At 36.6% G+C, this 17,413-nt stretch overlaps 1 protein-coding gene across 2 annotated transcripts in view; it reads right to left on the bottom strand.

The window, feature by feature from the left end:
* Positions 1 to 17,413, bottom strand: part of LRP1B (LDL receptor related protein 1B) — a 1,698,272-nt gene that overhangs the window by 283,681 nt on the left and 1,397,178 nt on the right. For both annotated transcript variants that reach the window (XM_081095916.1, XM_081095917.1), the window contains exons 44-47: positions 10,960 to 11,152; positions 10,094 to 10,219; positions 5,942 to 6,070; positions 3,612 to 3,731 (exon numbers count right to left, since the gene is read on the bottom strand). In XM_081095916.1, the coding sequence (XP_080952042.1) occupies positions 3,612 to 3,731; positions 5,942 to 6,070; positions 10,094 to 10,219; positions 10,960 to 11,152 (568 nt within the window). The remainder of the gene's footprint in view (positions 1 to 3,611; positions 3,732 to 5,941; positions 6,071 to 10,093; positions 10,220 to 10,959; positions 11,153 to 17,413) is intronic.

Below are 17,413 nucleotides of genomic sequence, written 5' to 3'. Positions count from 1 at the left end.
TCTTAAAGGGGCTAGTGCATTTACTTAACTCTATTAACTTTTAGTAGGCAATAATACTTGAGTTTCCATGAGCATTTTTAGTTTCAAATGTCCTACATTATACAGGAAGAATGTCAAGGAATAAGATTTTGTTGCTGTTGTCTTTTAAGATGTCAAATTGTTATAATTTCTCCCTATTATTATCACAAAAGAAACGTTTTGACAGAAACACACAAATGCAGTAGTTCTGTGCCCAAGTATATCGCTGAGATTGTTATAACACAGAAATCAGAGTTTAGACTAACAAAGGGAAAATCACACTGGAAGTTATTTTTATTGTTATTCAGCAGCTAGTATTGATGTCATTAGGAGCAATAAAACTTATCTCTTTATATTCTGGAAGATTTATTACTGCAAAGAGCCACATAAGAATTTAATAAACACCTACCATGTACTAGGGACTGTATTTTATGAACTCAAACACACTAATTTATTTACCACTTTTGAAAGGAAAATCATTTTCCAAGAAAACCCATAGCAACTTATTAAATTCTTATGGTTCTTTTATGAATTTTGCTTTAAAATCCACTTTTTGTACTTAATGTTTGTTCCTGCATATTCTAGCTGTCCCTTTATCCTACACAGTGATGGCAAACCTATGACACGCATGTCAGAGGTGACACGCGAACTCATTTTTTTGGTTGATTTTTCTTTGTTAAGTGGCATTTAAATATATGAAATAAATATCAAAAATATAAGTCTTTGTTTTACTATGGTTGCAAATATCAAAAACTTTCTATATGTGACACAGCACCAGAGTTAAGTTAGGGTTTTTCAAAATGCTGACACACCGAGCTCAAAAGGTTCGCCATCACTGTCCTAACATAATGTTTTTATTATGCTCTCCTCTCCTGCCTGTAAACAGGTCATCCAACAGATCCATCCACCTTCTGGTCTCCAAGCTTCCCATCCTCCTTTTTTCCCAAATACTCACATATTTTCCTGTTTTTACTCCCACTATTGTATAGCAATTTATCATTTTTAATATTTTATGGGTGATATAAAATAATAGTTGACTTAATGTGTAAATGTACTTGGCTCTTCCTATACTATAGTATCTTAGATGACAAACTACTCAAATGTTTGGCTAAGGTCATAGAGTCTAAGCAACAAAGTAACTTTCCAATCCTTTTCTGACTACAAAATAATTTGTAAGCAGTCTGCCCTCCTTCCCAATTTTGCATAGCCTTCTTATTACATGTCTACTTCTCAGTTTTTCTTTATCATCAATCTTTTCTAAAAAAGAGTCCATGTTCACTGTCTTTACTTCCTCACCATACATTTTCTGCCACAATTTAATGTGACCTGGCTTTTCCTTACCATCCATTGAACTGACTCTCATGAAGATACCCAAGAGATTTTCTCCGATTTATCATTACAGTGGGCACTCCAGTTTATATGCCTGCCCTCTTGACCTCTTTGTAACACTTTACAATGGTAACTGATCCTACTTTCTTAAAAAATAATTTCTTATGAAAATCTTCTGTAAGTCCTGAGGCCTATACCCTTCCCCCTTTTAAAGCAATGTCTTTAATTTTAAATTCAACAGGCAATTCTGATGCATTTCCTTAAAACGATCACTCCATATATCCTCTGAGCTTTCTCTCTTTAGTGAACCCAAAACCAAAGCATCTGGTCTAAATCTTCTACCTGAGCTTCAGTTCTGTGCCTCCCTGTATGCCTTTGAAACAGTTCCATCAGAATGTCTGCAGGTGCTCCTCCCTCAGATTGCAACTATCCTTATTATCCCATCCTGTCCCACCCAAACAAAAGCCCTACAAAAATAAGTTTTAAAAAAATAACAAAAGTATATGATACTTTTAAAACAGGCAAACAATTTCACAAAATTTCTCTATTCTTTCCCGTGATTTCTCTATATTTATCACCCAAGAAGACTGGTTATCTTGGAGCAGTAAGTTCAGTATTACACCTTCTGGTAGAAATGACCAGTAAACAGGGATGCAGACCTGAAGAGGTGGTAATGCTCCCTTTGAAAATGCTGTTGCTCTTAGCTCTGGCCTCTATGATAGCCTCCTGTTTTGTCTTTCCTATCTCAGCATTATAGCTTTCATTCACACAATCACCGCACTTTTTTATTTTTTTAAATGTAAATTTGAATATTTGGGGCCTGCTTTAAACCTTCAGCAACACTCTGGTAACTACAAAATAAAGTTCAATTTCTTTAACACGGTTTAACATGGCATCAAAAAACTTTCATATCTTGTCTTCTTCCTCAAACTTGGTTTATCTTTTTTCACCATTTTCTAATATGCAACCTGGCCTGGTGCTAACCATATCAAACTACTTGCAGTTTTCAATATTAATCACTCTACTCAGAATTCTTTTCTGTCTTGATCATTCCACTGTATTTATAGTTTAAGACAGTTTAAATTTATTTTCTTTTTTAAAGACAGTTTAAATTTAACCTAGTCTGTAAATATTTCAAGATATTTTCAAGCCAAAAGAAATTCTAACATGTACAATCATAGCAATTTATGTACATCTTCATCTTTTTAAATAACCGTCTTTCACTTAGAGTTTAAATTCCTTGAGGACAGGCTCATGACTTATTTAATTTTATGACTCAGTACTTAATACATTTTACCCAATAATGTGTGTTCAATGAATGCAAAGGTTTTTGAAAGGAAATTAGTTTGCAAACATTGGTTGAGTCCAGCTTTTAGGAGACCTTAAATCTTAAACTAAAAACTTGTCATTGATTCTGCAAACATTGAAACTTCACTTGTGTTTTTTAATCAGGGCAGTGATTTTTTTTTTAAAAGGCAAGTATTTCATAGCATTTTCTAGATGCCAAGTTCTATTCTAATTTTATATATTAATGTAGTCATGTAACTGTCTTCTCTCTCAGTTTAAAAAACTGAGGCACAGATTATTTAAGTATCTTATCCAAAGTCACACAGTCACTGTAAGGTCTGGGGTTCTTTCACAGGAAGTCTGGCTTATTGATCTGTCCTGGTTATTACTGTGAGAAAATGTTACATGTGTTAGCATGACTCACAACATTGGGATCCATTAGAAACAGCAGAGGCAGGGAGACTATTAAAAGGGTTTTATTCTGTTAATCCAGGCTCAAAGTAGATTGAAAGGGAAACTATTGGCAAGAATTGGAAGGTTTGTTGATGACTGGACATGTGGGTGATAAAATATGATGGAAAGAGGAATCAAAGGTAATACCAAGGTTTCCTGTCCAGTCATTAAGAAAATGATGAGTTCATGTGTAAAACAGAATTAAGAAATAAAAAGGAACATTTTGGAGCAGTAAATTTAGTATTACACATTCTGGTAGAAATGTCCAGTAAACAAGGATGCAGACCCGAAGAGGTGAGAGGTAACAAGAGTTTTAAAGTGAGCAAAGGAATAGAAACCAGAAACTGAGAATAGAGTCATGATTTTCAATTAATTCTAACTCCCCTCCAACAGCGTGGTCCATAGATGTTAGTACTTGTTACACACCAAGTGGGTGAAACCATAGTGCTCTAAAGAATAAATTTTGGAAAAGTTCTAGAAGCAATTAATGTAATAATAGATAGGCTAATGCAACATATATTTACCTTTACAATCCAATTCATCAGAGCTGTCTCCACAGTCGTTTTCACCATCACATAACTTGCCATGAGGAACGCAGCGACGATTGTAGCAGGGCTTGAAACCTCTTCGACAACTTCTGTTTTCTTAAGAATAAAAATAGAAACACATAATTGAAGGTCTTATAGAAAATCTTTTACAGAAAGAAAATCATCAATGAGATCTCACTCATAATGACTGGATTGTGGATCTATAAAATAAGTGCCGAGCAGTGTTGAAGATTTGGATTAGAATATTCATGCGTTATCAAGTAGTTCATTCAGTAAAGAGCCTTTTTAATGAAGTATCTTAGCTGCAATGATTCATACTTGAAGATCTCTTAAAATTATACCCTCATTATTGTTTCTGGCATCAGTCAGCACAGAAATAAACAAATGCCACATATTTTGAATAAATAAATCTCTACCTCTAAAGCAATAAAGACACTCTGACACCTATCTCTTATCTACTTTGCATCTTGCAAGGATTTTATAACAAGAAACAAAAAGTAGCAAAACATATATTCCTGAATCACTGAATCCAAGTCACCTAACTATCAATAAATTTCTCTTAAAGATCATCTAAAACTGTCTACCAGAATTTCCTAAGAAGAACTGCCTCCTGAATTTTATTTACTTTAATGAGAGTCTCCTGATCTGGGGGAGAAGGTAACATTTACAATAATAGTATCTTCCATTTACTGCATACTAATTCTGTGCCAGGCTCTATAATGAACATATGTAAATATATATTTATTTACTTAATGCTCTCAATTAGAGCTAAGTTTGTTTTGTAGCAGGAAACTAAAATACAGAGAAGTAATGCACGAGCTCACACTAGTCACACCCCAGGAGGTTTGGGAACAAAGATGCAACCTCAGGTATGATTCCAAAGCTTGGAATCTATATCTGGTGTTGTCAAACTATATAGCCCAAAGGACAATGAAGTCCATCAGCTTGTTTTCTTATGACTCTGCAGCTAAGAAAAGTTTTTACACTTAGAAAGGATTGCAAATGTATGTATATATATATATATATATATATATATATATATATATATATATATATATATTTAAATAGAGCACATGTGGCAGAGAGCATATATGTCCCACAAAGCTGGCCCTTAAAAAAAAAAAAAAAGTTTGCTAATTTCTGCTCAAATAGAATCTGGCTTCTAAGATGAAAATAATGTAAAAATACATTCTCAAGCTAATAAGTGGAAATTTGTAAGCTGATTATTATTATATTTGATAAGCTTTACTATTTTCATAGTGTGTAAGATATGGCTATTCATTCAAGCAAATATGTCATTTGAGGCAAATTACCTAATATTTTAGTTACAGATTAATCATGGACAAATTACATTTGACTATCATTTTCACTGATGGTATGTTATTCTGTAATGTAAACGTGGGAGAAAACTGCCTGTGAATTTAGCAAGCTCCATCTCCCTCTTGTTTTAACATTACATTGAATATTTAGGTATGTTTATTACCCAAATAATATAACAAAGCAGAAAAGTAGAAACCAAATATCGCAATTCCAGATATCGATTCCTAAATTTTACAGAGCATACAACACCAATAGTATTATATTGTAGCACAGAAATAGATCAATTTAGAAATCATCTGAATCAATTCTATAATAACTATGCATGATTGAACAGACACAAATTTCCAGGAAAAACATTGCTGCAATGAAGGCAAATATCAATTGTTTACTAGAGTCAAAAAGCCGATCTCTGCTCCCAAGGGTGAGGGAAAGGCTGACTATTAATTGGTGTCACCTACAGAGGCACAGAACTCCATGTTTGATGGAGACCGTGGCTAAAGCAATCAGCCTTTGCACCTAAGAACACTAGCCCTGGGTCAGTCTGGGAGGCAAAAATAAAACGGACAAGACTTTGATATAAACCAACATGCTGTTGACTGATGACGGACCTTTGCTCCAAATTTAAACTGCAGTATTCACCAATAACTGATATTTCTGGTGTCCACTTTTAAGAATGTGAACCTGGAACCTACTGCTAAACATGAGTAACAAGAGAGCGCCAAAGACAGGCTCAGCCATATTTAAATTTTCTCTTCATGATGGAAAACTGTGAGAAAATTCTTTAATGAATACCATGGCTAATGGACAGGAAATAAGGTGCTCCAGTTGAACCTGGGCAAAGCCAAATCATTTGCCTTAGATCTACATGTTAAAGAGACACATGAAGAAAATCACACATATAAACCGAATGGGGACAACCAACAAAAATGTATAGAAACAATTTCAAACTTCTCTCTGAAAGAATAAATCACCTATTGGACACTCACCACAGTAGAGCAGTTTTTCATCGGATTTATCCTTACAATGAGGAATGCCATCACAGGTGAGTTGGTAGTCAATACACTCTCCATTTCCACATTCAAACTCTGAATAAATGTTGCAGGAGGAATTTTTAGCTGAAAGGAAAAAAAATCAAGGTTTTTTTTGCAATGGCAAATGTTTGTAATGGCAAATTGTTAACACCGTAACAATTGTTTTCCTTAATCTTAATTATAAAAATAAATTAAAATTGATCTTAATATAAAAGTAAGGTAAAAGACAAAGGTTCATGTTGTTTCTTTATTTAAAAAAAATAAAAAGCACACTTTGGGGTTATTTTTCTTACCCTGTCTTTGTATATTTTTTGGAAGTTGCCTGACTTTTTTTGCGTTTATGCCTATTTGTATATTTTGTTAATTATTTGGTGGCTGTACATAAATAGAGAGGAGAGACTTAAATGTAGATGACTATATTTATGCATTTTGGTTAGCAGTCTAACCTAAAAATAAATTTTTAAAGAGTGGCAGTTAAATGCTCTCTGTATGTACTGAGAATGTTTTTTGTGTTTTCTTATTGGACTCTACCATATATTCTTCAGCACATTGAAATTTTCTAGTGCATAGAATTCTTATTTTTGAACGCTTAACTTGATTCATCTGACTTAAATCTCATCTAAAACTGGTTTTCCTTCCCAACTAACTTCAGAAGAAATCCCTGTAGCAGCTTCTATCATTCAGAAATACTGAAATTGCTAAAGCTACTCTCATCAGCCACTTCTTTATCCCTGGTGGGACCAGGGAGCAGGCCGTCCCTTCCTGTCACATAGGACCAGTACCTGCTCCATGAAATGCACCAAATTCTCTGGGATGAGCTGGACAAGGATAATTTACAAACATCTGCTCTGGATGCTTAAGGGATCCAACTGACCACTGTCATATTGTCCCACTTCTTAATCTCAATATTTTTCTTATAAATTAAAAGTCTGAGTTTTTATGTCGTTTGCCCAATTTGGGAGCATAGGCCAACAGGCACAAAGTACAAAATTAAAACTTTCTACAACTAGTTTTCATCCTTGTAATGCCAGTATCTGGTCCCCGTTTTAGAAAGATTTCTCATATGGAAAATAGACTTATATTTATTCTTAAAAATGGATTTAATGGCCAATTTTAGAAATCCAATTTTTTTATTGTATTATGTGCTGCTTGCTTGCTTGCTTGTACTCACTCAACTACTTGTTGAATAACTGTACAGTGTAATCCAGTCATGCTAATTATGTTGGAAGCAATTCAAATTTATTTATCTCTACCAATACAGGAAACTTAATTTAATTTTACAATTTTCTGTCAATTTCTTTTTAAGCTTTATTTCAGGAATATTCCATTAAACAGCCACTAATACTCTTTGATGTTTCCAGAGCCTTATTTCTTTATTATTCTTAGAGCTTAATTAACTTAAACAGAATATCTACCTATCTCTTTATCTATCTACCTATCTATCATGTCTTATTGAATTCTTTTAATAATAGTGACGCCCTCTAAATATAGTTTCTTTTTTTATCCTTGGTGAAGTCTAAACCTCACTGGTCAGTAGATAAAGTAGATTGCCACTTTAGAGAAAGTAACAAAGAATGGAAAATCTATAAATATTATTAATTCAAAGGAACAAGTGTTAAGAAGGGTATCAACATTGCTATATATAATCACTGTAGATCACGAACTAAACAAAATTCAGCCACTTACCTAGCTTATTTAGTCTATTTTAAATGCACCCTATTTAATATCTCATTTCCAATGACAACTATTATGATGGAAAATGGTAACTTTACTTTTAAAATAATTATTCCATTGCCAGGCTGGCATGGCTCAGCGGTTGAGCATCGACCTATGAACCAGGAGGTCACAATTTGATTCCCGGTCAAGGCACATGCCCGGGGTAGGGTGTGCAGGAGGCAGTTGATCAATGAATCTCTCTCATCATTGATGTTTTCTTTCTCTCTCTCTCTCTCCCTCTCCCTCTCTCCCTCTCTCCCTCTCTCCCTCTCTCTTCCTCTCTGAAAGCAATACAAATATTTTTAAAAATTAAAAATAATTATTCCTTTGAGGAGAGAAACAAAAATTCTTCACCATAAGTATATTTTTATGATGCAAAAGCAAACACTGTACAATTCATGCTTAGGTATCTTCATTTGATGAAAAGGGATTGAGTATTTTCTCTGTCTTTCTAAAAATAAAAATATGGCTCTGTTTTCTTCTAATTCTTTTACTTTATCTAATTAAACTTACTATTCTTATTTCTATTATGGGTATTGATAAGTTTAGCAATATTGTTTAAAATAGAATTGCCTAAACTTTTTGTCAAGTGTTATGATAACAGATGACTTCCCCTCCTTTGCCCTCAGGGAGGGGTTAATAAATGGCCTTTCACAGCTTCAACACTGGCATTAACATTCACGAACTGCTCTGGGTGAATTAATTCAGAAGAGGACATGGATGTGCCAGAAACATTCTCATTTCCCAAAGATAAATTTCACAGGAAGTAGCCAAGAATTACTTTCCAATCTTTCTGCTGAACCGCAGGATTTCAATATGAATGCCCAAAGGATACAGGATGCTTTTATAAAGGTTTGTCACCTCTGTGGAATCCGCCATCACTTTATAGTTTCATGTGAATAAACTGCACTTGTTTAAAATGATAGTTTTCTGTCTGATTCATGCCCTCTCATCAATCGAGAGAAACAGGTGGCTTAGTAGAGACAGATGTATCTAATCTATTTTGCAGCAAGGATAAGCATCCACTGTATACAAATAAGCCTTGTTGTTATGACCAAAGGCATTGCTTCACTACTGGCCTGTGGTGACCTGTGAACGGAACATCAGTGATTCTAACGCATGGCTAACACCCCAGGTTTACAGATGGCATCAGATCCAGACCATTGCAGCTGAAGCCACAAAGGCAAACTGAAAGAGAGGGTTTAAGCAATTGCCTAAGCAATTCAGGAAAATGATAGTTGATGAAGAAGTGTGGGGATTTGTGGCCCGAATTATTGAAATTGGCTATCTTCATTTAAAGTTCCCTGACCAATTGCATCTTTCCCTCATTTGCTTTGGCACAGTTTATCTGTTTTTAATTATTTTAGTTACTTGGCTAAGAGGTATCCTTTTGGGTTGTGTTACCAATTTGCAAAGTGAGGGGATATGTTGAATTTCTTGTATTAGGTGCAGTGATTTCTAAGGTAAACAAACTGATGTCAAAGCCCTTGTATTAAAGAGTAGCTAAAGGATCCTTCTGGTAAAATCCAACATAAGACTGAAGATGAAGATAAAAAAAATACTTATAGTCTCTGATTTTATTTTTATAATGTAGACACATCCAGCTCTGCTGTAATTCTAATATAAAAAAAATATGAGATGTGGATATAGAGAAAATATGTCAAATATCAAAACATCCTGAGAGTGAGTTCACCAGTTTCCAATAAGATGCTTCTGTCTTATACACAGGGTGTCTCAATGTTAACGAGGAATTAACCTGTTTTATGTTGCTGGCTAATTTTTCATGGCAGCATTTGGATACTTGAACCCTTATTTATTTTAGAAACAATTTTTTAAACTTAGTTGTTAATAAGTGTATAATGTAATGGTACTAATTACAGATTTTAATGCCTTTGGGAGGTATAAACATCATGCAAGGTTGAAATGCTACATTCTTAATTAACAGGTTGGAAATGATTACAAATAAGTCACATGAGCCATTCTCTCTCATTTACATACAGGGACAGAATGTGAGTGGTTTTACTACAAGGCCACAATACCAGCCTGCATACCATTTTTTTTCAACTTTACCTAATTTTGCTGTTGATGAATTTTCAAAGTCATACGTTTTCATAGGATCGCTGTGTACCGGTATTTCTCTAGCTAGCCCCAAATCTTCCCGTCCACAATCAGTGACACCATTTGTGACCCTTTGGGTTAACATTATCTATCACATATTGCTATAGCAAAGTAGAATGTTGAATTGAGTTTTTCCTAGAATAGACAGATAAGCCAATGGGGCCTTGACTATTGGGGGAGAGTAAAACTTCAAGAATATCGTCAAACATGCCAATGTCCATGTGTGCTGTTTTGAGCAGTATGTCATATCGCATTTGGAATCTCTTTACTTACTCACACATCGGTTGTCATCTACCAATATCCGATCTCCCCTGCAGGAGCAATTCACTCTCCCATTAGGAGTTAAAAGGCACAGGTCATGGCAACCTCCATTCAGTAGCGCACACGGAGAAAGTTCACCTGCAATGAGGAAGCTTTATTGGTAACGTTGTATTGATTTCCTATTCTATGTTAGCTGTAGAATAACAGTGAACTGTTAGACTGCCTCAATCACTTTTAAAAATCTCATAAACAAAAAAGACTCAGGACTTTTGAAAATCCAAAAACCTCAAAAGATAAGAACATGAGAAAAATATGTAACAGGGATACTACACTAACACATTTATCAAGGATGCAACAGCACCAAATGCACTAATACTACTAGAGACCACACAAATACTACAAACAGCAATTTTGCAGATATTCCAGTAATTTAAAAAAAATTAAGCCCAGATGCAAACTTGTTTATTACAGGGAAGCAAGTTGGTTTGAGAGTTCAAAGATACGAGGAGTGAGAGAGAATGGAATAGAATTCCAGAAACACTAATTTAAGATGAATTGGTCCTTTGGTGATAAATTAAGAACCACAGACATTTTAACTTACATCTTTTGGACAATTTCAATATTTTGAAATGTCAAATCCTGAACACTATCCCGAGGAAATGTAACAAAATGAAATCCAACTAAGTATTACTAAAATACATAGAGACACACAAGCGAAAAGGCAGGAAGTCTCATGCAAGGTCACCATGAACACTTCCAGCTGTTTTAGTGCCATTAGAATGATATATTTGATTATCGTGGTTAAAAAAAAAAAAGCACATAGAGAAATTTTTGAAAGTATATAATTAAGAAATAAATTTGCTTTCTTTGTAACTTACAGCTATTGGTGTCATTGGCAACGGCTATGATTCCCATAGGCTGATGTGGAATGTCAGAACGGAGAATTTTTGTGTCTCCTCCAGTGTACTTGTTGGAACGCAGGATAGCTCTTCTTCCCCAGTCTGACCAAAAGATGTAATTGTCATAAACAGCCAAACTGAGGAAAGTCCCTGGCCCCGATTTTACAATCACCTAAAATAAGTTAAAATATATATTTGTAATATGGAGATAAACATATTCCTATATCCACATCTATTTTTGTGTCAAAAATAAGGGATTATGATTACTTATATTTAATCAGTGGAAATCATCAGGCAAAAATGCATTTTACTAGGTGTACTATTATAATATTCTTCGTAGCTTATTTAAATGTTTTAATTATCCTTACCTGTTGCAATGTTTTTACTGAATATTTTCAGTATATTGCTATTTACTACTAAGCTAATACGTAAAAGAGATGGAAAAAAAATCAATGACTCTAAGACACGAAAAGAAAAAAAGTTAGGCCCAAAGTAAAGGAAAAAAACAAAAAAAACTTAAGAGTAAAAGATAAATTAAGGAAAAATAAAACAAAAAATAAATAAATTAATTAATACAACTTTAAAAATGGTTATTTGAGAATAATACAATGGATAACACATAGTGAATTATCCCAGGAATACAGATTTATTTAGCATTTTAAAAGTCGATTGCTGTAATTTAACATTTAACAACTAAAACAGGAAAACTTATATGAAGATCTCAATAAAGGTAGATAAATTATTTTATAGGATCTAACATCCATTTATCCTATCTAATAAAAGAGAAACATGGTAATTAGCGTACGACTGCTACCCTTCCCATTGGCTAATCAGGGCAATATGCAAATTAACTGCCAGCCAAGATGGCGGCCGGCAGCCAGGCAGCTTGAAACTAACATGAAGCTTGCTTGCTTCAGTGACCGAGGACTCTAACGTTCCCCGCCTGCCGCTGCAGGCCTCTGAGCTGCAACTCTAAGCAACTATGTAACAAATATAGAAGCTAAACAAAACCCCAGAAACCTGCCAGGCTTCAGCCAGCAGGATCGCAACATTGTAAGCAAAGGCCAGAAACCTACATTCAGGAGCAGAGGCCTAAGAGCTGGAGCCAAGCCTCAAAGCTAAAGCTGGCCCAGAATAAAAAAACAAAAAAAAAAAAAAAAAAAGGAGTGGTTGGGAGATTCAGTCACCCCCAGCCTGAAAACAGACCTCAGCTCCTCACCCAGACTGGCCAGGCACCACAGTGGAGACCCCCACCCTGAAGGGTGTATGACCAGCTGCAAACAGCCATCATCCCCTCCCCCAGGCTGGCCAGGCAACCCAGTGGGGACCCCCACCCTGAAGGGTGTGTGACCAGCTTCAAACAGCCATCATCCCCTCACCCAGGTTGGCCAGGCACCCCAGTGGGGACCCCCACCCTGATCCAGGACACCCTTCAGGGCAAACCAGCCAGCATCCTCCCATGCACCAGGCCTCTACCTTATATAGTAAAAGGGTAATCTGCCCCCCAGCACCGGGATCAGCAGAGCCGCGAGGCCTCCCGGCACCGGGATCAGCATGACAGGGGGCAGCGCCCAAACCCCCTGATTGCCCTGCGGCTCTGTGTGTGACAGAGTGTGGCACCCCAACCTCCTGATTAGCCCTGCTCTGTGTGTGACAGGGTAGAGCCATAACGTCCCCATCTGCCCTGCCTTGAGTGTGAGTGTGGCGGCACCCCAACCCCCTGATCGGCTCTGCTGGTGGGTGATAGAGGGCAGTGCCCCAACCCCCTGATGGGCCCTGCTCTGTGCGTGACAGGGGGTGGCGCCTCAACCTCCCCATCAACCCTGCCTTGAGTGTGACAGGGGATGGTGCCCCAACCCCCCAATCAGCCCTACCCTGAGCGTGACTGAGGGTGGAATCACAACCTCCTGATCGCCCTGCTCTGTGTATGACAGGGGGCGGCGCCCCAACTCCCCAATCGGCCCTGCTCTGAGCCCGACCAGGGGCTGCACCTAGGGATTGGGCCTGCCCTCTGCCACCCGGGAGCAGGCCTAAGCCAGCAGGTCGTTATCTCCCTAGGGGTCCCAGACTGCGAGAGGGCACAAGCCGGGCTGAGGGACCCCCTTCCCCCCCAAGTGCACAAATTTCTGTGCACCAGGCCTCTAGTATATATATAAAAGCCTAAGCGACCGTTATGATGGAATGAACAGAACCACTAGTCACTATGTTATGCAGTGACCACCAGGGGGCAGATGCTCAATGCAGGAGCTTCCCCCCAGCCCGCAGGCTGAGCTAGACAATGGGGCCTGCCAGCCAATCTCCCAAACCCTTCCCCCAGTTGGCAGGCCCTGATCCCTCAATTGTGCCCTGGCCCTCGGGCTGGGACAGGGAACTGGGGGTCAGTGGCAGCGGACATGGCCCCTTCCTCAGGGAAGCTGAGGGCCCCCTCCCTCCTCAGTGCCTGCCAGCCAACCTCCCAGTCCCTTCCCTTGGCCAACTGGTCCTGATCACCTGATCCCCGGGGCTGGGATGGGGAAACAGGGGTGACTGGTGGCTGATGCAGCTGGCGAGGGAAGGGACAGGGCCGGGAGGTGGGAAACCACACAGTGGCAGCTAGGAAAGGAGGAGGAGGGGAGTGGCTGCGCCCAGCTGGCAAGGGAAGGAGGAGGGGGGGAGGCGGGGAACATGATCAGCTCTGAAGGTGCAGCAGGCCTCTAGTTCCTAATAAAAGCTCAGAAAATAAATAAAATCAGAAAAAAGAAATAATCACTCTTACTAATCTACTCAACATTGTCCTACAGTTTCTAGTCATTATATTAAGAAAAGAAAGCAAAAACAAATGCATCCAGATTAGGGGGAAATGTCAAATTATACTTATTTGCAAGTGACATAATCCTCTTCATAAAAAGATATCCAATAAAATGTGTCAAGAAAACAAAAGCTGCTCGAACTAGTTAATAAATGTAGTAGGTTGAAGCATGCAAGACTGCTATATGGATTTCTATAGAGTAGTGATAAACTATTGAAAATTAAAATAAAAAGTTTTATGATAGCATTAACAAACAGCTAGTAATACATATGAAAAAGAATTATAAAAACCTGAAAACTACAAAACATTGTTAAGAGAAATTAACAAAAACCTAAATAAATAGAGTTATGCCTTACTTATGCTTTGGAAGGCTTGATATTAAGATGCCATCTCTCCCCAAATTGATAAATTATATCTAATCCAACTATAAGTCCTGCAGATATTTTTTAGAAATTGACATGCTAATCCAAAACATATGTGGAAAACAAAGGATATAAAATAGCAAAAAACAACTACCTTATTTTAAGACATTATAACTTTATAGCTATTAAGACAATGTGGTTTTCAAAAATAATAAAGACATACATCAGTAATACAGAAAAGAAATAGAGAAATACATCTGTAATACAGAAAAAGCCAGCATGTATATGGATAACTAATTTTGACAGAAGTGCGTAGGCTATTCAAACATATAGTATATTTTTTTTTAACAAATGATACTTCAACAACTGAACATACATATGCAAAAAAAAAACTGCCATATATATATATATATATATATATATATATATGCCAAAAATAAATTATAGTCATGAATATAAAATCTAAAATTATAAGAGATCTAAAAAAATAAATGGGAAAATATATTTACAATCTTTAGTGAGGCAAAGATTTATTAGCATAATGACTCTAAAAGCATGATCCGTTAAAAAGAATGATAAATTAAACTTAATCAAAGTATAAAACTTTTACTTTTCTAGTGACACTATTAAGACAAAAGATAAGACACAAACTGTGAAAGTTTTTTGCCATGCTGTTTTGATTACTATAACCTTGTGTTATAATTTGATATAATAGATGAACCCAGAGGGTAGTATGCTAAGTGAAATAAGTCAGACAGAGAAAGACAAATAGCATATGATCTTAGTTACATATGTAATCTAAAAAACAAAATACAAGAATGAACAATCAAGACAGAAACAAACTCATAGATACAGGGAATAAATTGGCGGTTGGCAGATGGAAAGAGGGTTGAAGAGATGAATAAAATGATAAAAGTAATTAAGAAGTACAAATTTTCAATTATAAATATAGTCATCAGGATATAAACTACAGAATAAGGAATATTAATACTGTAATAACTATGTATGGTCAGATGGGTACTAGGCTTTTTGGAGTGATCACTTTGTAAGGTATATAAATGTCCAATCACTATGTTGTACACCTGAAACTAATATGATATTGTATGTCAAGTGTAGTTGGAAAACAATTTAAATAAATAAGTAAATGTTAAAATATAATTTTACATTGATTTATTCAACTTATGTTACTAAAAGAGAAAAAATAAAGAACTGCCATAAGATTGAGACTGTCAAACCAAAGAGGGAAAGCAGGGGAGGGTGGAGGGGGGAAATAAATCAACCAATGGACTCATATGCATATATGCATAACCCATTGACACAGGTGGCAGTGGTGAAGGCTTGGGGAGGGGAGGGGGAGAAGAGAGGGGAACGGGGGGGATAAAGGGGAGACGTATGTAATACTTTCAACAGTAAAGATTTATTTAAAAATAATGAAAACACTAACTCAGAAAGATATCTACACTCCCATGTACATAAGTAGAACCCAAAATTCTTCATTTCTAATAAGTTTCCAGGTGTTTCCAATTCTGTTGATTTGGAAATTGCCTTTGAAGAGCAAGAATTATAAAATATTGAAAAGTATAGAAAAAAATCTTAACCACACAAGTATAATTTCTCATCTCTTTGGAATAAAGATATGTATTTCTTTTTTTTTAATATTATTATTTTTAAATTGGTATCATGGTGTATGCTTTTGTATTCACTTAAAAGTAAGTTGATAGGCCCTGACAGGTTTGGCTCAGTGGACAGAGTGTCGGCCTGCGAACTGAAGGGTCCCAGGTTTGATTCCGGTCAAAGGCATGTACCTTGGTTACAGGCATATCCCCAGTAGGGGGTGTGCAGGAGGCAGCTGAACGATATTTCTCTCTCATCAATGCTTCTACCTCTCTATCCTTTCCCTTCCTCTCTGTAAAAAATCAATAAAATATTTTAAAAAATTAATTAGAAGTAAATTGATAGGATTTCTGGTGCCAGCCAAGATGGGCCAAAACCACCACAGCCTACCTCTCCTACTAGTTACTACTTCTGATTGTAATGTTTTAGGAACAAGAGGAGAAAAATAGTAAAAGGAAGTTAAGTAGCAGCAAGTAGAAGAGTGGAAGTGGACAGAATAAATACTATTTTTACTGCCACTGATTTTGCCCCCTATTTTCAGTGCCACCAGATAATCAAATAGGTTATATTAAATTATCAGGTATGCATTTGCTGCTTACTCTCAAAAGGTGTCATTTCAATGCCCCTTTTTTCCCTGGTAGTTTTCTGAATTCACACAGATGATGGAGAGCTGGTGGCTGCCCTAAGTTAGCTCTCCAAACCAGGCCTAAGGAGGGCCCAAGCAGCATTCAGAGTTCAAGTGTGCTTCTGAGTTAAGAAGTTTCTGTAGGCAGAGTTTACTTCTCTACTTCTGCTGATGCAGAAAAACATTAAACTCAGTCTACAATTATGCAAGGCTTTTTTTTTTTAAATCCTCACCTGAGGATATATTTCCATTGATTTTTAGAGAGAGTAGAAGAGAGAGGGAAAGATAGAGAGAAATATTGATGTGAAATAAACACATCAGTGGTTGCCTCAAGTACGTGCCCTGACCAGGGCTATGGCCGTGGAGGATCCTGAAAGAGAGGTACATGCCCTTGACCGGGATCCAACCCAGGATCCTTCAGTCCACAGGCCAATGTTCTATCCACTGAGCCGTACCAGCTAGAGCTGCATAGGCTTTTATAGGGTATAATAGGTTCAACTAAGAATCATACTGACCCCCAAGAAATTTCATTCCACTGGTTAGAGTTCAATGTGAAACAGAAAAGTGAAATCCATTAAATTATACTTTTTCATCTCTATGTTAAACATTTTTAGCATAAGTTCGCAAATACTGCACCTTGCAAGCCTAATCAGCATTTTTATTTGGAGAGCAGAAAGCTTTGTCATCATAAATTACACTCTATTGTGTTATATGATAATGCACCATTAGGGCATAATTTTGAGGAACTTTCACCTTGAACCTATAAATAGCATCATGTTTCAAAATAATAATTCATATTCATTTAGAAAATTCATTTCTTGACACAGTCACTTAATCTCACATGTGTCCTCATAGACAGACAATTAAATTGATGATGCCGCATAGACTTGAAATTATGTGTTGAGAATTTAGTCTTGAATCATATGACTTTTTCATCTTTGAACTTCACTGATGGCTTATCGGTGGAAGTACTGGAACTAGTCAGGGAATACAAAAATAGTCAGCTTTATAAATCAAACAACATATTTCCAATACCCAGATGCT

The sequence above is a fragment of the Myotis nattereri genome (assembly GCF_964212035.1).
Source record: "Myotis nattereri genome assembly, chromosome: 7".
Taxonomy (NCBI): Eukaryota; Metazoa; Chordata; class Mammalia; order Chiroptera; family Vespertilionidae; genus Myotis; species Myotis nattereri.
Note: the sequence above shows the minus strand (reverse complement) of the source record. Positions and strands in the feature narration are given on the sequence as shown.